General features: G+C 46.5%; 2 protein-coding genes across 2 annotated transcripts in view; both read right to left on the reverse strand.

The window, feature by feature from the left end:
* slc25a42 (solute carrier family 25 member 42) overlaps positions 1-13,747 on the reverse strand; it is a gene marked incomplete at its 3' end in the record, with an annotated part of 17,328 nt that extends 3,581 nt beyond the window's left edge. Inside the window, exons 1-4 of the mRNA XM_080546506.1 lie at positions 13,379-13,747; positions 8,512-8,700; positions 2,864-2,975; positions 2,626-2,651 (exon numbers count right to left, since the gene is read on the reverse strand). Of these exons, the coding sequence (XP_080402632.1) occupies positions 2,626-2,651; positions 2,864-2,975; positions 8,512-8,589 (216 nt within the window). The 5' untranslated portion in view covers positions 8,590-8,700; positions 13,379-13,747. The remainder of the gene's footprint in view (positions 1-2,625; positions 2,652-2,863; positions 2,976-8,511; positions 8,701-13,378) is intronic.
* A 2,089-nt stretch (positions 13,748-15,836) lies between these two features.
* On the reverse strand, positions 15,837-21,111 carry armc6 (armadillo repeat containing 6). Its single transcript, XM_080546503.1, has 8 exons — positions 20,980-21,111; positions 19,560-19,726; positions 19,286-19,365; positions 18,199-18,784; positions 17,633-17,778; positions 16,983-17,114; positions 16,659-16,796; positions 15,837-16,055 (listed from the first exon to the last, which is right to left on the reverse strand). The coding sequence occupies exons 1-8, from the start codon at positions 21,024-21,026 to the stop codon at positions 15,843-15,845; spliced, it is 1,509 nt and encodes a 502-aa protein (XP_080402629.1). The 5' UTR covers positions 21,027-21,111; the 3' UTR covers positions 15,837-15,842.
* Between the last annotated feature and the right edge of the window lie 88 nt (positions 21,112-21,199).

A 21,199-nucleotide genomic window follows, 5' to 3' on the forward strand; every position in this document is an offset into this window, starting at 1 on the left:
TTATGAATAACTTTATGAATGTGTCATGCGTGTCAGGGCTTGACATTAAGCTTTCCCAGGTAGAGCTCAAGTTACTTGTCCAAATATGATGACACGCGCGTGTGTGTGTCTGTCTGTCTACTAACACACTACAAGCCAGTAATATATTACACTACATTCCAATTCCAGTACTGTGGATCTACGTGCACGCCAGAGAACGTTCGATTTCAAAGTTTAAAGTAAAGGGGTCATGCCAGCATTAATGTTTTGATTCAAAGGTATGATTTGACAGATTCTCTAGGCATGACAACATACCCTGCGCTCCCCTACTCAGCGGACATAGATTGTTTGACAAGGCAGCTACATTGACACGGCAGCAGACATTGACAAGGCAGCTACATTGACACGGCAGCAGACATTGACAAGGCAGCTACATTGACACGGCAGCAGACATTGACACGGCAGCATACATTGACAAGGCAGCCGACATTGACAAGGCAGCATACATTGACAAGGCAGCAGACATTGACAAGTAGGGGTGTAACGGATCACGGATAATCCGTGATCCGTTCGGATCGCCCTCCACGGTTCGGAACGCATGTGTACCGCGGATCAATAGCAAAATTTTTTTTTTTTTTTTTTCCTAACATCAGGGGAGCCACCCCTCCTAAATTTCGTTGTTTGGTACCTGTACTGTAGCAATGACAATAAAGACCATTCATTCATTCAAATGTAACCGGTAGAAAAACAATCATGTGCGCTTTATTCTCACTCTCTGCATGCGTACTGAGTTGACAACAACATTCATTCACTCATCTCTGTCCCACTTATATCACGTCATATCACCCGCTAAGCAGCCTGGGTGATTGTGTAAACACACAAAAAAAGTACTCTGTTACGTACTCACTCCACGTGAAGCTGGGAATCCACAGCAACAAGTATCATGGCGAGTGCTAGCAACGTTGGCGAACTGGAAAGGCCTCCCTCGTCATTGAAATCACATGTATGGGAGCACTTTGGCTTCCCTGTTACTTATAATAATGATGGAAGGAGGGAGGTCGATAAGAAAGTTACGGTGTGTACCCTCACGTTGCCATGATGGCAAGACGCTACCTGGCTGTGCCGGCTACTTCAGTTCCTAGCGAGAGGGTGTTCTCCACAGCAGGAGACATAGTGACTGCAAATAGGTCTGCCCTCTCCCCAGACAATGTGGACATCCTCATATTTTTGAAAATGAATATGAAGTTATAAGCTTGAGGCTGCTTTGCTTTATTTACTTTTTTTTCTTACCATGTTTAAAGGATTTCACTTTATTATTTAGGTAAAGTTAGGTTTCACTTGGCAACCAGATTGCAGCAGTGATGTTATATATATATATATATATATATATATGTTGTTATATATATGTTGTTATATATAGATGTTATATATATATATATATATGTGATATATATATATCAGTTTTGACATCTTGAATGTTGTTTTTTTGTTTCACACATTAAAAGTGGTGTTTTTACAGAATTCAAGGAAAATGTTGTTTTTATTAAAAAAAACATATGTTTTGTGTTGATCCGAAAAATGATCCGATCCGTGACTCAAAATCCGTGACACGATCCGATCCGTGAGTTAGGTGATCCGTTACACCCCTATTGACAAGGCAGCAGACATTGACAAGGCAGCAGACATTGACAAGGCAGCATACATTGACAAAGCAGCAGACATTGACAAGGCAGCATACATTGACAAAGCAGCTACATTGACAAGGCAGCAGACATTGACAAAGCAGCATACATTGACAAGGCAGCATACATTGACAAGGCAGCTACATTGACAAGACAGCATACATTGACAAGGCAGCATACATTGACAAGGCAGCATACATTGACAAGGCAGCTACATTGACAAGACAGCATACATTGACAAGGCAGCATACATTGACAAGGCAGCTACATTGACAAGGCAGCATACATTGACAAGACAGCATACATTGACAAGGCAGCATACATTGACAAGGCAGCTACATTGACAAGGCAGCAGACATTGACAAGGCAGCATACATTGACAAGGCAGCATACATTGACAAGGCAGCAGACATTGACAAGGCAGCACACATTGACAAGGCAGCATACATTGACAAGGCAGCAGACATTGGCAGAACACCGGCAATGGTGCTGGTGTTTCGTCCAATGACATTTTGCGTTTCCCGCTTTTCCTGGCCCCTTGCCAGTTTTAGGTGCTTAAAGGAACATCGTGCTTGCTGGCTTGAGTAACGTGTCGGTTTCTTTCACTAGAGACTTAAAATTTCAGTCAAGAAGGTTGGCACTTTTGCGGCCAGTAGAGTTAATAACGAAAACACGCACGCAATAGCATTAGAATGTCTGATACAAGCTACGCCGCCTCATAGGCAGCGAGAATGAGGTGCGGCACTGCTCGTTAATACATTTTTCCGATCAGACAACTGAAGGAGGAATAATTTTTCTGCGGATATTAATACATATTTATTTAGTTATTTTTCTCTTTGTTTTGACTTGTCCGTCGGACAACTGCAGTAGGAAGTCCGAACATAAGTCCACTTGTCCGAACATAATGTCGAGCCCTGAAGTGTGACGCACACGTGTGTTTTTATAACACGCTGCTCCAACTCACCTTGGCGGAGAACCTGTCTGAGGACACTGAAACAGGAAGGCAAATTAAAAAATCATTAATCAATGTCTTAGGACTCTTGACAACCGTCTAAAAATTAATGTCTCAACGGGTCACTTGGCCAGAGTGGCCCATGGCCAGAGTCCAGCAACCCCCCCCCCCCCCCCACCCCTCCCCACACACACGCTTCTTATCTGCTATTCATAGTGACCACGGCAGCTTGTTTACAACAGAACCAGACCTTGGAAGATGATCTTGGTCCGGTCCAGCGGGGCCACGGCGGTCTTGGCCACGGCGCCGGCCAGCGCCCCGGAGAGCAGCGAGTTCACCACCGAACGGGTCTGCTGTCGGACCTGCACACACACACACACACATACATTTTGTTTGTTTTTTTAAGCTTTTTTTTCGGAGTGCGGCAGTCCCACTCATATTTTTCATTTTATTGGACAGATACAGTGAAGACAGACAGGAAAGTAAGGAGAAGAAAGGAGAGAGGAGGGCATGTCAGCAGAGCACGGGCCAGATTCTAACCCATGCCGACATGGACATATGTGTGCACTGTAGACCACGGTGCTGGACCACTGGGCCACACACATTTTAAATGCTTTATTTATGTCCACATAAATACAAAGTGCATTAAGGACATAAACACTATCAGTGTTTACACACACACACACACACACACACACACACAGACAGACCACACCTAGACACACACACACACACACACGCACGCACGCACGCACACAGACAGACAGACAGACCACAAACAGAGACACACACACAGAGACAGACAGACCACACAGAGACACACACGGACACACACGAACCCACACACACACATATATACACACACACACACACACACACACAGACAGACACAGACACACACACACACACACACACACACACAGACAGACAGACAGACACACACACACACACACACACACACACAGAGACAGACAGACCACACAGAGACACACACGGACACACACACACACACCCACACACACACACACACACACACACACACACACACAGGAAGAAAGACCATCATATCTCACAAATCAACTGTAACTCAGCTAGCATAGAAAAAAGCCCAAAATAGTTTTCCAGCCAAACAATCAATGATATGAGTGACTGAGGCTGTTAAAAACACTTCATTTGACTAGTAACACACCCTCAGTTCCTCTGAGCGTTCCTCTGTTTAAACACACCCTTCTCCCAGCGATGACTTAATCCTAAACATTGTGTAAGACATGACATTACACAAACCACAGGCCGTAACACAGCCAGGCAAGAAAAACACCTTCGGGCTGTTTTCAATAATTATCCTCAAACACCCATTATTGACCAAGGCGTAAGCCGCCCCCCGCCCCTCCCTGACAGGGTTTCATCACAGCTACACAACACGCCCCAACATGCAGCCCTGCCCTGCCCTGGCCTCTCCATTTACATGTCTGGCGTTTAGCAGACGCCTTAATCCCAAAGCAACTTAGTTACAACAAATACATCTGTCTAAGTAAGTGAACCGTCTATCCATCTGTCATAGCAAGGAAAGTAATCTCAGTAATACTCAGTCCAGGGGCCATTGGCAGTCACAATGCTAGAAGAAGGAAGTTTATTTTTTTATATAAACAGTAGAGAAACTGAACAGGGGGGTGGGGAGGTCTTCAGGAGGGACAGTTAAGGTGTAGCCTAAAGAGATGGAGGTCTTCAGGAGGGACAGTTAAGGTGTAGCCTGAAGAGATGGAGGTCTTCGGGAGGGACAGTTAAGGTGTAGCCTGAAGAGATGGAGGTCTTCTGGAGGGACAGTTAAGGTGTAGCCTGAAGAGATGGAGGTCTTCAGGAGGGACAGTTAAGGTGTAGCCTGAAGAGATGGAGGTCTTCAGGAGGGACAGTTAAGGTGTAGCCTAAAGAGATGGAGGTCTTCAGGAGGGACAGTTAAGGTGTAGCCTAAAGAGATGGAGGGGAGGTCTTCAGGAGGGACAGCTAAGGTGTAGCCTAAAGAGATGGAGGTCTTCAGGAGGGACAGTTAAGGTGTAGCCTAAAGAGATGGAGGTCTTCAGGAGGGACAGCTAAGGTGTAGCCTAAAGAGATGGAGGTCTTCAGGAGGGACAGTTAAGGTGTAGCCTAAAGAGATGGAGGTCTTCAGGAGGGACAGTTAAGGTGTAGCCTAAAGAGATGGAGGTCTTCAGGAGGGACAGCTAAGGTGTAGCCTAAAGAGATGGAGGTCTTCAGGAGGGACAGTTAAGGTGTAGCCTAAAGAGATGGAGGTCTTCAGGAGGGACAGTTAAGGTGTAGCCTAAAGAGATGGAGGTCTTCAGGAGGGACAGCTAAGGTGTAGCCTAAAGAGATGGAGGTCTTCAGGAGGGACAGTTAAGGTGTAGCCTAAAGAGATGGAGGTCTTCAGGAGGGACAGCTAAGGTGTAGCCTAAAGAGATGGAGGTCTTCTGGAGGGACAGCTAAGGTGTAGCCTAAAGAGATGGAGGTCTTCAGGAGGGACAGCTAAGGTGTAGCCTAAAGAGATGGAGGTCTTCAGGAGGGACAGCTAAGGTGTAGCCTAAAGAGATGGAGGTCTTCAGGAGGGACAGCTAAGGTGTAGCCTGAAGAGATGGAGGTCTTCAGGAGGGACAGCTAAGGTGTAGCCTAAAGAGATGGAGGTCTTCAGGAGGGACAGCTAAGGTGTAGCCTGAAGAGATGGAGGTCTTCAGGAGGGACAGCTAAGGTGTAGCCTGAAGAGATGGAGGTCTTCAGGAGGGACAGCTAAGTTGTAGCCTAAAGAGATGGAGGTCTTCAGGAGGGACAGTTAAGGTGTAGCTAGCCTGAAGAGATGGAGGTCTTCAGGAGGGACAGCTAAGGTGTAGCCTGAAGAGATGGAGGTCTTCAGGAGGGACAGTGAAGGTGTAGCCTGAAGAGATGGAGGTCTTCAGGAGGGACAGTTAAGGTGTAGCTAGCCTGAAGAGATGGAGGTCTTCAGGAGGGACAGTTAAGGTGTAGCCTGAAGAGATGGAGGTCTTCAGGAGGGACAGTTAAGGTGCAGCCTGAAGAGATGATGGGTGGTATGGAAGACAGGGAGAGACTCTGCAGTCCTGACAGCGGGGGGGAGCTCGTTCCACCAGTGGGGCGCGAGGATAGTGAGAAGCCGTGACTGGGTAGCGCGACCGCTGCAACCCCGTAGAGGCGGTGGTGGTGCCAGTCGGCCAGCAGAGGTGGCATCTACAAACTCTCCCTAACCCTCCCACAACTTCAGTCTGGAAGAGCTTCAGTGTGGACGCTTTTCGTCCAAATTAAAAGTGTGTGTGCAGGTTTTTTCGTCCAAATTGTCCAGCAGCGTGGTAGCCTCGTCCAGTGGTCCAGCACCGCGGTCTACAGCGCACACATATGCCCATGTCAGCATGGGTTAGAATCCGGCCCATGCCCTGCTGACATGTCCTCTCTCCCTTCTTCTCCTTACTTTCCTGTCTGTCTTCACTGTATCTGTCCAATAAAATGAAAAATATGAGTGGGACTGCCGCACTGAGAAATAAAGAAATAACTTGAAATTGTCCAGCAGCACCAATTAAAGCCTGATTCTGACTATTCTAGTCCTGGCCCACAGCAGGAACCAGGTGTGTTGGTGGTACTGGACCTGCCTTCGGTGGCGCTGTCCTGACTCGACCCGGCCTTGTTAAGAGTTCCTTTAAGTTGTTAGAGGGGGGGCGGCTGTGGCTCAGGAGGTAGAGGCCGGCGTCTAATGATCGCCAGGTCGGCGGTTCGATCTCCAGTTGGCCACTTGTCAAGGTGTCCTTGGGCAAGACGCCGTGGCCGAACCCCAAATTGCTCCCAACGAGCGGGCCGGCCGGCGCCTTGCATGGTTGGTAGCTTGCCGCCATTGGTGTGTGGATGTGTGTGTGGGTGTGTGTCAACAATGGGTGAATGAGAAGCCGTCGCTGTAAAGCGAATTGGGATATGGCGCTATATAAGTGCATAAGTGTCTATTTACCATTTAGTCCCTGCCCATCATTAAGCCTGGCTTACATAAGGGTGAGGGCCAACATCTGCCCACTCAGCTCAGGCAGAAGGAGTTATAAATGGGGCCAGACGCTCTATTAGAGAACTCAGCTGAGAGGACGACTATTCATAGAACGACTGTGTTTGTGTGTAGGATTGAGGCAGGCGTCAGATGCTACTACAGTTATTCCAGGGAATGATGAAAATAGAGGAAGGACAGGGGGAGAGGGAGAGGGATGGAGGGAGGGAGGGAGGGAGGGAGAGAGAGAGGGAGGGAGGGAGGGAGAGAGAGAGGGAGGGAGGGAGGGAGAGAGGGAGAAAGAGAGGGAGGGAGGGAGGGAGGGAGAGAGGGAGAGAGAGAGAGAGAGAGAGAGAGAATGAGAGAGAGAGAGACAGAAAGAAAGAGAGAGAGAGAGAGAGAGTTCATATAGAAGGAGAAGAAACAAAAGGCTGTGCAGCTGTCTCTGGTTCAAGTCATCACAAATACACAGACACACACACACACACACACACACACACACACACACACACACACACACACACAACCCGCGCTGTCTATGCTCCATTCCTGAGATGTCTCTCACAGCGATCATCGTAAGGACAAACAAACACTCTCCACCGCTGGGTTAGAAACAATATTGTGGAGGCTGAAAGATAAGTCGGCCATCATATCTATTTAAAGTGTGTGTCTGTGTGTCTGCGTGTGTGTGTGTGTGTGTCTGTTCCTGCGTGCCTGTGTGAGGCTGTCGAAACAAGATAGCATACCCTGACGATGACTCATGAGCACTGACAAAAACCGACAAGAAGACGTCAATAGCCAGATAACAAAGCACAATAACAAACAGGAAAAAAAAACTTAAGAACCGTAGCCATAAAGGTATTGTCGTCCCTGACATTCAATCACCAGGAAACTGTTATGAAACTGTCATTTCAGACAACAGGAGACACACCAGGAAGCTATTTCTGGAGCGACGGGAAGGTGTAAGTGATTGCATTCCACCACAGGGAGGGGGGGGGGGGGAAGGTCACACGGTAAGCCCTGTAATAGCAGCCATTATCCTGCTTTATGGCCTTGTTGTGTGTCCCAATCACCATCACCGTACGTAGACCACCAGCTCACCTCTGCTTTTTATTCTTTCTTTTTATAAAGGAGGAGAAGAGAAAGATGGCGGAGGAGATGAGAAGGATAAAGGAGAAGAAAAAGATGGAGAGACTGGCCAGACTCCAAGAAAGAAAGAATAGAGGAAGAGGTTAGACTGATAGTAGACAAAATAAAAGATAGATGTCAGGCTGGAGGGAGGAGGAGATGAGACAGATAAAGGAGGAGGAGGAGAGAAGGATGAGAGAGAGAGAGAGATAGAGAGAGATAGAGAGAGAGATAGAGATAATGAGAGAGACAGAGACAGCGACAGAGAGAGAGAGAGAGACAGAGAGAGAGAGAGAGAGACAGAGAGAGAGAGAGAGAGGGAGAGAGAGAGAGAGAGAGGGAGAGAGAGAGAGAGACAGAGACAGAGAGAGAGAGAGAGAGAGAGAGAGATAGACAGAGACAGAGAGAGAGACAGAGAGAGAGATAGAGAGAGAGACAGAGACAGAGACAGAGACAGAGAGAGATAGACAGAGATAGAGAGAGAGAGAGAGAGAGAGACACAGAGAGAGATAAAGACAGAGAGAGAGAGAGAGACAGAGACAGAGAGAGAGAAATAAAGACAGAGAGAGTTCATATAGAAGGAGAGGAAACGAAAGGAGGTTATGAGGCTGTGCAGCTGTCTCACTTCCGAGGGCAGAGAGAGAGAGACAGAGAGACAGAGAGAGAGAGAGAGAGAGAGAGAGAGAGAGAGAGAGAGAGAGAGAGAGAGAGAGAGAGAGAGGAGGTATGAGGCTGGTCAGCTGTCTCACCTCCGAGGCCAGTGGCAGCACCTCTCCTGTCTGTCTCAGCGCCCCCGCCGCCTGCTGCTCCTGGACTCCATTCCCCATCCCCCGGGTCACTACACGCTCCTGCCGCTGGCCGCACTCATACACACCGGCCACCGGGGGGCGACAGCGCCAGGTACGGGGGGAAAACTACAGGACGGAGGATGGAAACCCCTTGGGGACAAAAAGGGAGGGGAGAGAGGGGTAGAGAGAGGTAGAGAGAGAGAGAGAGAGAGAAAACATTTCAGTTAATGTTTTGATTTTTAAAGCTCTTAGTGTTGTTTTTTTATTTATTTGACTTTTATTTAACCAGATAAAAATCAGTTGAGAACAAATTCTCATTTCCAATGATGATCTGGCCAAGAGGCCCCGGCAAGAATAAAAACAAACAGAAATAGGAAATACTCGGGGTCAACACCAAACAATACATACAATACATGAGAACGGCAAAGACAGTGAAGATAAAATAAATAAAAACAAATAGAAACAAAGTCAACTAGCCTATGTGTGAAAAGAGAGGGGGGGGGGGGAAAGAGAAACATTGTTTGAAACTATGTTGTTTGAGCAATAAATATCACAAATCAGTCGGACTGGTCAACAGGATGTTGACTTGTTCGCCCCAAGGTTAAAGTTTATCTGTGGACTTTCTTGCCCTAATCTTTAGTAACGGACTGAATTTATCATTAGTTAACAACCGCTTCGACCCTCTGCTAGCATCGCTGTTGTCTCCAAATGACAGTTACATTTTAAATTCTACAATTTATGAAGTATTGACTTTCCTAGCATACATACCAAATTAACGGAAAGTTATTGCTATCATTTTATTTGGAGGTGCACTCTCCCTTTAAGACCATAGTCTAAAACCCCCGACAATCACCAGACAGCAAACACAACATAGTCGGAATTCTTCTCAATGGGAAAACATTGATCTGCATCAGGCCTTTGCGTAAACAAACGTGCAGTTTTAGATCCACTGTTTGTCAACTGTCTGTCAACTGTTTGTCAACTGCAACGGAACACCAGTCTGGGATCGCAGGGCGCCAGTGACGTCACAACCATCGCCGACGCTCCGCTGACTGACCAGGGCTTTTCAAAACCCCGACGTATCAGATAACATGACTCAGATATAAAGGGGGGGGGGCAGCAGAGCAGAGCGCTATGGAGAGGTGAAGGGGTGGTGGAGGGGAGAGTTATTGACCAAGCAGGGAGGAGGGATGGGGGGGGGTATTAATAATAATAATACAGGCCTTGTGTTGTTGAGATGTTGAGAGAGGCTTTGCATTCAACAGTTGCATGCATCAACTGCCTCTCTGTTCCACTTACACAACCTTTGAGGGGGGGGGGGGCGGTCCTATATTTAGTCATAAACAGATAAGCTTTTAATCTACGGAGGTTGTTCTCTATGTGTTCTTGATTGTGTTGTGAGCTTTGACACAGATCAAGGCAACACAAAGGTAAAACCTCAAGCCTGGATAAAGCTCAGTAAAAGTGGATTGTGTTTCAGATGTATTGGATTGTAATTTCACACTACTGTATGTCATCTATTCTATTCAGCCTTGATACAACATGGAAATGTCGGCTAACCGCCCCCCGTAATTCCATTCTTATCAGGGCTGAATGAGATACAGGGCTGTGCGGCACAATAGAACTGCATCATGGGGTTTGACGATGACGGGAGGAGGAAAGGAGACTTCATATGACCCGAGGTCTGACTGCCCTACGTTTCTCTCGCTGGGTAAGACTGCTGTGTTGCCAGGGGGGACTGCTGTGTTGCCAGGGGGGACTGACTGTCTGTCTTCTGGGTGAAAGGTTACTGTCCTCCTAGCATATGTAACACTCTAGAACTAGAACACACACACATACACACTGAGAGAGAGAGAGACACATAGAGACACAGACAGACAGACAGACAGACAGACAGACAGACAGACAGACAGACACACACTCAGAGTCTCACACTCACACTCACACTCACACTCACACTCACACTCACACTCACACTCACTCAAACAGACACACACACACACACACACAGACACACACACACACACACACACACACACACACAGACACACACACACACACACACACACACACACACACACACACAGACACACAGACACACACAGAGAGAGACACACACACACACACAGACAGAGACAGACACACAATCACACACAGACACAGAGAGACACACACTGTGTCTGTGTGAGTGTATGTGTGTGTGTGTGTGTGTGTGTGTGTGTCTCTCTCTCTCTGTGTGTGTCTGTGTGTCTGTCTGTGTGTGTGTGTGTGTGTGTGTGTGTGTGTGTGTGTGTGTGTCTCTGTGTGTGTCTCTCTCTCTCTGTGTGTGTGTGTGTGTGTGTTCTAGTCAGACAGACAGACAGACACACACACAGACACAGAGAGACACACACACAGAGACACACACAGACACACACACACACACACACACGCACAGAGACACACACAGACACACACAGACACACACACACAGACACACACACACACACACACTCACACTCACAGCAATTCATTACCAAGCCTTTTTAATGGGCAGGAGTGTTCACCTAACCTAAAGAGACTGAGTGACTACACACACAAACGCCCGCGGGGTTCTAAATGAATCATTACCCTGCACAATCAGCCATTCTTCAAAGCCGGGCCGGAGCGCCTTTTAGGAACAGAGAGAGAGAGGAGGGAACGAGGGAAGAGAGGAGAACGAGGGAAGAAAAGGGGGGATGAGACCAGAGAGCGGGACGAACAGCGGGGCTTGTCGGCGGGCTGGGTAGTCCAGGGCAACTCGGTTTGGCATCCTGACAACATGGCTTTATGCCCAAACCTCAACTCAACAAAACGCACTTGAACACCTCCCTCCCTCCCTCTCCCCCCTCCTCCTCCTCCTCTCACCCCTTCACCCCGACTCTCACCTCTTCTCCTCTCTCTCCCAATCCCCCCTCCCCACCTCTCCCTCCCTCCCCCCCTTCTCTCACCTCTCCTCCCTCTCCCAATCCCTCCCTCCCCTCCCTTCTCTCACCTCTCCTCTCTCTCCCAATCCCCCCCCACCTCTCCCTCCCTCCCTCCCCCCCTTCTCTCACCTCTTCTCCTCTCCCCCCCCTCCCTCCCTCCCTCCCTCCCTCGCTCTCCTGTCACCCTCTTTCCCAGTGCAGATCATTTTACAGTTGCTCTGCCAGATCGGCAAGTCTTGGTGGCTCTCTCTCTCTCTCTCTCTCTCTCTCAGGCTTTTCAAAAGCTACCGTGGCAGAAACAGCAGTGGAGCCACACGCCCTCCCATCTCCAAGGTCTCACGTCCTCACTCACTCACAGTTCACAGTCGGGGCCCGGGGCCAAAAGAACTGGCCATTCGGGGGAGTGTGAGAAATAATAGAACATTGTCCGAGGTCCGTCTCATATTCCTTTGCCAGAGATTTTTTTTCGCATAGAGACTAGAGTCCTCTTTGAAGGGTTTGCCTTCAACATCAACACCACCACCACCCTGAACCACCATGTGATGGTTCATGTTCATGCTCATGTGATGTGTTTACCATAAAAATGCATTTAGCTAGTCGTCAACAAAGTCTAACCTTAAAGAACCACCACCACCATGAATCTGTGTGTTCTAATGTTTGGGACGCTTGCATATAGGTCAGGTTGGAGTGGCAACAAGTCCTTCACTTGATGAGAGAAAGTGGTTGTGTAGAAGTAGCTTTGTGCCATGGATGGTAGGCTAAATGATGATTACTCTATCCTGAAGCTACAGTTACTAGACTAGGTCCAGTATGAGCTCTCTTACTTCGCTTGAGGTTAAATAGTAAACCGACCCTGTTTGTTTGAACTGTAACATACCACACGTCCACACCTACTGTAAAAGTCTAATTATGGTACACACAGGTTACAGATTACAATGCATCTTTACCCAATCAATCAGTAGTATTTTAATTAGGCCTTCAGAACAATCAGGGATTCTGTATTTTGCAAATACTATTGTTTAAACACCAAAACATATCATGGTTTTCCTGTTTAAGTGTCCAGAAATCTTAAAAACAAACAGGTTTGACCTGCCTAACCTAATGTTATATGTGTCTCTAAGGACAGTGTTTATATCTGTCTGTTGTTATTGTATGTATGTGACCTATGTGTGTTTTTAATGTGGATAACGTATTCATGAACTGCACAAAGCCTGTCAAAGGAGAATTTCTGTCACTCTGTGACAGACAATAAAGCAATCTTGAATCTTGAATCTTGTTTAGCCTGGTGTGTCTGGAATGTGTAGCTACCAGCTTTCTACATGTCCAGATAGAAATGGCAGATAGCTGACTAGTAGTCTGACTGTTACAGGAAGAGCTTCTATATAACATAACATATATAATATAGCTTTCATCTATAACTCTGAGTGAGTGAGTGTGTGAGTGAGTGAGTGAGTGAGTGAGTGGAGGGTGAGTGAGTGAGTGAGTGAGTGAGTGAGTGAGTGAGTGAGTGAGTGAGTGAGTGAGTGGAGGGTGAGTGAGTGAGTGAGTGAGTGAGTGAGTGAGTGAGTGAGTGAGTGAGTGAGTGAGTGAGGGGAGGGTGAGTGAGTGAGTGAGTGTGTGAGTGAGTGAGTGAGTGCACTGGCATGCTGCTAGACAGACTAGATAACACTCACACTGACCAGTGTGGCTATAAATGACCAATCAATCAATCAACTATCTCTCTTTCAATCTATCTGTCTCTCTCTCTCTCTCTCTCTCTCTCTCTCTCTCTCTCTCTCTCTCTCTCTCTCTCTCTCTCTCTCTAAACTGACCAGTGTGGCTATAAATGACCAATCAATCAACCAATCTACTATCAGAGACATAGAAGCATTGGGAGCTCTTACCTTGTCGTTGGCACCACCTGTAGATCCCACTCTAGCTCGTTTTATAAATATATTATATATAATATATATTAACAGGGCTATCCAACTGGTCTCTGCACACCAGACTAGTAGGTTAGCAGTTGCATTAGCTGCCCTGCTAGCTGACAGACAGACAGACGTTATAATATTAGGATATTATTATGTCCTCGCAATTTTTTCAGAACAGTTTCTCTGCGTTTTCCATGTTTACAATTCATTCAAGTTGAGTTCGTTCGTGTCCCCGGCGTGCTTCGGTCTTCAGAGACATAATAGTATGTAATATTATAAATATAAATATGTAATATTTCATTGAACAACAACAACAACTGTTACTCTCAGTGCCTGGCACCTTCCATGCTGTTGTGTTTCTGTCTCTGCCTGGCTTGACACTGAGAGAGAGAGAAACTGGGCAAGGGCGTGGGGGGTTGTGGGAAATGTAGTCCGCGCGGGAGGTGGGGGCGTAACGAGGGGGATTGTGGGAAATGCGGTCAGGAAGTGGGAGGTGGTGCATTGCTTGGATAGGTCCGTTCTGGGGGCGTCAACAGAAGGCAACAAGCTTGCCAAGGTGGGTGTTTGAGTGTATTTGAGTGTCCTCTATTATGATCATGATGATTATTGTGTGGGTTTCACGGCAGCCTGTCTTTTAAGGACAGGGAGAACTGCAGAAGATGTATTTAAATTCATAGTTCTATGTTTCCAAATCCTATAAGAATAATCCTATAATCCGTGTAGGTTTTTATACTGTATATTGTATATGTATTGTATATATATATTTATACTGTATACTGTCTTATTTAACTTAAGTGCTGCTTCTCTTGGCCAGGGTTGATTTTAAAAAGAGACTACTGTCTCAATATGACTACCTTGGTTAAATAAAGGATTAATAATAATTATTAATAATAATAATAATAATAATAAGAGTAAATGTCACAGATCCTATTCTACATTGCATATAGCAGACTTTCTGTTTGATGGAGCACAGCACTATTGAGCACTTTGAACTGCAACGTTTGCAGGAAAAGCGCTATACAAATTGTTATTATTATTATTGTTATTATTATGTGTGTTAAGTGTTTCCTCTTGTTCTGTTGGCATAAGAGGGTCCAAGAATAATTTAATTCAACATTCTGTCGTGATAAATGTTTGCATTCAATTGGACGAAAAACACTTCTCGACTCAATTTATTATTTTATTTCGTTTTTTTCGCACATGCATGCAGGTGACATAAAACAGCTCTCTGATGAAGAAGAAAGAGTGTAGCAAAGCACGTATCAGTCCAAGTTTCAGTTTCACTACTGTAGCAGGAGATCAAACACATTGAAAAAAAAAACGGGGAATGTTAATCTCAAGTGCAGTTGAAATACTAAAGCCTTTAAATCCATCCAACATGAGAATCAAAGGTCCAGCTCAGCCGAGACAGGAGGAGGAGGAGGAGGAGGAACAGTGAACACCAGGTGGAGGTAGAAGCGCACAGCGAAGGGAAGGCAACGAACAGTTTGCATTCAAATAAGTACACTTCCAAACGAATAAATAACTCTTCCGTGGCATTCAAGATTGAGAAAGTAAAAACATGAACGCCATCCAAAACAACAACTCCCAACTTAGTTACAAAACGTAATAAACAAACTACATGTATATACAATATGATAATGATAACAACATTAAAAAGACTAAAAGTCCTGCAGCATTTCTCCCCTCTCCCCCATCAGTATTAGACAATACAACTCTCTGGATCTCAGGCATATATCAGAGACATTTTGGCCTGATTTGTTTGTTTGTGTGATTGATTGATCGGCCAGGTCAGAGGCTATGTTGGGGGGTGGTCACCAACCCTGGTCCTGGAGAACACAGGCTTTTTGTTCTAGGTAGCTTAGCCAAACACCAACACATCCAGTTCAACTGCTCAAGCTTCCAATGAGGAAGCTTATCAGGGTTTATTCAACATTCAGTTTGGAATGTTACACTTACAGTGGGGGGGGAAATAAGAATTAGACACCTCAACATTTCAGTTATTCACATGAAATGTAGACCAGACATTGGTATTGGTACTCAATAAAACTAATGTCTGGTGAAGACAAAACTCATCTTTTTAATACTGCCTTTAAATTACTAAATGATGATTATATAAAGATCACTTTGAGCTGCAATGTTTGCAGGAAAGCCTATACAAATAAAGGTTATTATTATTATTATTTCATGTAAATATGTTGAATTCAAAACATGATGTTGATGTGTCGAATACTTATTCCCCACTCACTGTAGATTTCATGTCCGCTCACATTATCTGGAACATTCTAAATCCATCTCTCTGAACACTCTCTCTGGTGTTCTCTCTCCGTGCTGGGCTGGACCCAAACACACGCCTACACACCAACTATCTCTCCAGAGCCAGGACTAGCTACCACCCCACCCCACCCCACCCTAAACCCCCACAGGTACGCCTCCTTCAGTAGTTGATGCTGCCCTTCTTGCCCGTCCACAGCTCCTTGAGCTCCACCTGACAGCCCAGGTCCCTGAGGGCGGCGCGGCCCAGGTCGCTGCAGTCCTCGTGGGAGGCCAGCGCCTGGCTGATCAGGGCCTCGGCTCCCATCTCCAGGATGGGCTGGGTGAAGTTCTGCATGCGAGCCACCAGGTTCCTCAGCAGCATACAGGCCTGTTTCTGTTACAGAGAGAACAACAGAGATATTGGTCAATGTTCAAAAAGGAAGCAGACTAAAATGTCTTTGTATTTGTGTGCAGCTGGTGAAACCGGGGAACAAGTCGGCAACCAATCAAATCGTTCAGACTTGTATTCTGAAAAAATGTAAATACATTTCAAAGTTGTTGAAAATCAATGACACACTAGTCGCTAGTCAAGCCAAAATATTCCAACGCAATGGATTGAGTAATCCCCCACTGCTCCCTAGTTAACTATAACACTACTCTACATTGTTAGCGTCTCACAAAACAAGCTGTGTTAGTTGACTGGCAAGTGTGTCATTGATTTTCAACAACGTTGTAATTTATTTACATTTTATCAGATTATTTTTTATGTTAAGCACCCTGTGCATCCGTGCTGTGAAGGGCGCTATAGAAATACAGTTTTACTTTACTTTACTTATGTCCTGTACTATTGTCTTTTTTTTGTTATCTTGACTTGCCTATCGCCTTATTGTCTTGTGCTGCAATGTCAGGAACCGAAGCCTAAGAATTGTATTCTATTACACCAGTGTAATGTGACGTAACAATAAAACATGAAACTTGAAACTTGACTCCTCGTTACCTGTACTGTGATGTTACCAGGATGCACCTTCATAGCCTGCATGGCGGCCAGCGGCCCCCCAGTGTCCATGATGACTTGGCAGTTTTTGGGTTTGCGCAGAGCGAGGACAGCGAGAGCAGCGCACCCCTGTTGACACACCTAGAGGAGGGGGAGACCAACACAGCGTCAACACCCAGGACCAGGACAATAACATCAGGTCCAATGGTAGAAATGTCCACACAATGTCAACACCAGGACCAGGACAATAACATCAGGTCCAATGGTAGAAATGTCCACAATGTCAACACCAGTTGATTAGTATGACGTCATCGTCCACACTCTCACCGGAGCGTTGCTCATGTGTCTGTTCATGGCGATGACGATGAGCTCCACCCCGCCCGCGTTCACGACCTCGTCCTTCACGTCATCATTTCCTGCTATGGCGCGGAGGGCGCTGAGCACCTGCTTCACTAGGTCCTGCAAAGACACGGACCAATTATTTAATCACATACAGTATAATATATGTGCGATATGCGTGCACGGCCGGTTAGCTCAGTTGGTTAGAGAGTTGTGCTAATAATGCAAAGGTCAAGGGTTCGATCCCCGTACTGGCCAATGCTTGTGGCGGTGGCGGTGGCTGTGGCTCAGGGAGTAGAGCAAGACACTGACTGAACCCCACATTGCTCCCAATGAGCGGGCCGGCACCTTGCATCGTAGCTTGCCACCATTGGTGTGTGAATGTGTGTGTGTGAATGGGTGAATGAGAGGCCGTTGTAAAGCACTTCGGAATAAGTATATAAGTGCAGTCCATTATATGCCATTTAGCTGAGGCTTTTATCCAAAGTGACTTAGTGAAAAACACACGCAATCACTGTAATGTAGGCCATATATATATATACTGCATGGTCCCAGCGGGAATGGAATAGACCGCCAACGCTTCACCTTCGTAACGTCATCAGCACAGGCCTCCTTCCTCCTCAGCACCAGTCACTCACCTGCGACTCTAAGCTCTCCGCCAGCAGCGTCATCATGAACTTTAACCCCCCCAGGTCACAGATGTCCTGGCAGAACTCGTTCCTCACCGCCAGCTGAGAGAGAGTAGCGCACAGCTCACTGAGGACCAGGATGTTGTCAGCGTGGGCTGGCAGGGAGGAAGGACATGGGGGGGAAATATGAATGTTTGTGGTGACTAATTTTTTTCTTTTTATTGTGATAGATACAGTAGAGATTTGACAGGAAGGATGGGTAAGAGAGAGAGAGAAGGGATGACATGCAGGACATGTCCGCGGACGGAATCGAACCGGGAACCCTGCGGTTACGTGCCCCGAAATATATGAATGAATGAATGAATGAATGAAGCCTTTATGGGGAATTTGCTTTGCAGATGAAGCTTAAAACATCAAGACATCAGCAAACATAAAACATTAAACATCATGAAAACGTCATAAAACATCATAAATATCATAAAATATCTCATTATGATTAACTAATAATTCTCGGAGGACAATGTTTCACTTCTTCTCAAACCACCACCTCTGGCTGCACGATCGCAAGGCCTCACCTTTGGCGGCCTCTACGAGGACCTTCAACCCGCCATGTTCCATGACGATCATCCTGGCGTGCTCGTGAGCCTGCCCGAACGGCACGCGGATGTCGTCGTCGAAGGTCATGAACCGCAGGGCGACGCAGGCCTCCTTGACCACGTCGGCGCGCGCCGTGTGTCGCGAGATGGCGCCCGTCAGCCGCGGCATCACCCCGGCCTTCACCAGGTCCTGCCGGTTCTGCTCGTGCTTCAGACAAAAGTTGCGCACCGCGCGGAGGGCCACGCACGTCACCGCCGGGTCCTCCTGGTACCTCTCGAGGGTCTTCAACAGGACCTCCCGGCCGCCGGACTCCAAGAGGTCCGGCTGACCGTCCGTCAGCGCGGCCAGGGCGGAGAGAGAGGCCAAGAGAGCCTCCTCCTTTTCTTCCTCCAGGGCTTTTCTGCAGCAGGAGAGGATGACGGGGTAGGCGTCTTTCTGAGCGGCCAGGTGTCTCTGGGCGAACCCTAGGGAGCACTGCTCCGTGAAGCGTTTCAGTTCGGCGGTCGTGTCGATGTCCGCAGAGCCGGCGCCGGAGTCTTTCGCGGTCTGAAGGGATACCAGGGCCTACGGATAGAGAAAGGGGCAGTGAACGAATGCAGAATCCTTGTAGTAGCAGAGGGAGTGAATTGTCCTACCATTTATGTAACGTTAAGTACATTGGGGTGATAGCAGGGCCTTTTCAGCCGCAGCCCCGTCCCTCTGGAACGCCCTCCCCAACCACATCAGACAGGCCAACACCCTGCCAACATTTAAACAGGCCCTCAAAACCCACATCTTCAAGCTCGCCTTCACCAGTTAACCCTCTCCTCCTCCACCCCCATGTGTCCCCAGCACTACCTTAATTAGGCCCCTATACTTTCTTCTTTACCTTTTGTTTCTTTATTATTACTACTCAATATTTTCAGTTTGTAAAGCGTCTTTGAGTGTCTAGAAAAGCGCTATAGAAGTCTAATGTATTATTATTATTATTATTATTATTATTACATTGAGATAGTATGAACGTTTTTTGATTCATGATCTCTAAGGGGTCTTCATCCACGACAGAACAGAAGACACAAGACCTACCTGCAGGACTTCATGCTCTTCTTGCTTGTCATCAGAGGCACCTTTCGGCACAGCCTTCACGATACAGGTGAGGTCCACTCCTGAAGAAGAACACAGAAGGGGAACATCAGTTGGATGTCACTGTCATCAGGTAGCCGACACACTCCTCCTCTCTCGATGGTGAGAAGACGAGAGGTTGTCTACGAAACCTGGGAGTAGTGTATCTCAGCTACAGACATACAGTGCAGGTGAACATGTAGGGGGGGGGGGTCATCAGAATCTGTAAGCCTGGTACCTTGAGATTCAAACTGTTCAACCGCTTCTCTAAGGGCCTCATCAGCATCCATGTCGAACTCCTCGATGTTCTCCTGGACCACCGCATCGAAGGTCTCCTGTGTGATCCTGCGACACGCCATGTCCACCGCGTTCAGCTGCACAGCTCCACAGAAAAGGTTATCAGGTCTGAAATGCAACAACGTAAGAAAGGGATGATGAATGAATGAATGAATGAATGGTCTTTATTGTCATTGATATAGTACAGGTACCAAACAACGAAATTTGGGAGGGGGGGCTCCCCTGGTGCTAGGAAAAAAATACTAAAAACAAGAAGGGAAAAGAGCTGGTTTACATAAATAAAGGCTATGTACACTATCCACTATACTATACTATACAAATAAAACACTGTGCTGTACTCTATGCTATGCTATACCTATTCTAACATTTCCTATCTCTGAACCTTATTAACCTAGGGTTGTCATATTGCACATAGGGCTGGTTTCACAGACAAGGCTTAGGACTAATCCTAGACTAAAAAGCATCTTCAATGGAGATTTTACATTGAAAGTGTGATTTAGTCCAGGACTAGGCTTAAGCCTTGTCTGTGAAACCGGCCCATAGTGTTATTGCACATTCATTTAAAGTGTCGCAGTTTGCAGGTTTGAAATGTTCACAGTTGTGTTTCAGTATTGCACTTGATTACAATCTAGTAGCTGCCATCAATTTGTCTAGATGACACTCTCACGTCGGGAAATGCAACAACAAAGATGATGACACAAGTAAATAATCATTTAGCTCCTGGTCAGTTAACATTGCCTAACTTATTATTTGCATTCATTCAACCCATTTTTCAAAACATTTTTCAGACAATTCAGCTACTTTTTGAAAGATCTCCGCACTGAATTTTCTCCTTTATTGATTTAAACAAAATTATACAACGAAATAGAAATGTCTCCCTCTTACCACCCTTACGCCCAGTGACTGGCTGCTGAGCGCTGATAATGGACCAAGCCTAACTAGGGGAGTCTACGCAATTATCGTAGTGGTGTAGCGCTGCAATCGATCGCTACGCTGTTAAAACGAACGTTTGTGAATAGACCAAAATGCGTACGTAGGTCCCGCAAATAAACCGTCTCGGGTGGAGTTCTTGGTTCCTATGACAACTACAGTTCCGCTTCACTTTCCGTCCTATTAATTAAATACCTAAATAACCCAACGAAAGAAAGTTGTTGTTTTCTTCGCTGCATTTTTGGGGTATTATCTCATATTTACTCATACTAATAAAGACCCAAAGAGATTAACTCAACACATTACATGCCCCGGTCAATTCGTGCTCGTTTCCGCTGAAGTCTATCAGTCGAGACTGATCACAGATCCAGGGTCAGTTCTAACTTGGGCAAAGCCCCGCCTGACATATCGCGAGAGACATCGCCACCGACCTTGAATCAGCGCTTGGGGAGGAGGAGGAGGAGGGGGGGTATTCCATCAATGTTGCTAAAGGAAAATCTAGGCTTATCCTTTTGATAAATCTCGCGAGACTTTAGTCATAGTCATTGGCTGAACAGACAGATACTGAACTTTTGATAAATCTCGCGAGACTTTAGTCATAGTCATTGGCTGAACAGACAGATACTGAACTTTTGATAAATCTCGCGAGAC

Source organism: Nansenia antarctica, assembly GCF_963989245.1.
Source record: "Nansenia antarctica genome assembly, chromosome: 16".
Classification (NCBI taxonomy): Eukaryota; Metazoa; Chordata; class Actinopteri; order Argentiniformes; family Microstomatidae; genus Nansenia; species Nansenia antarctica.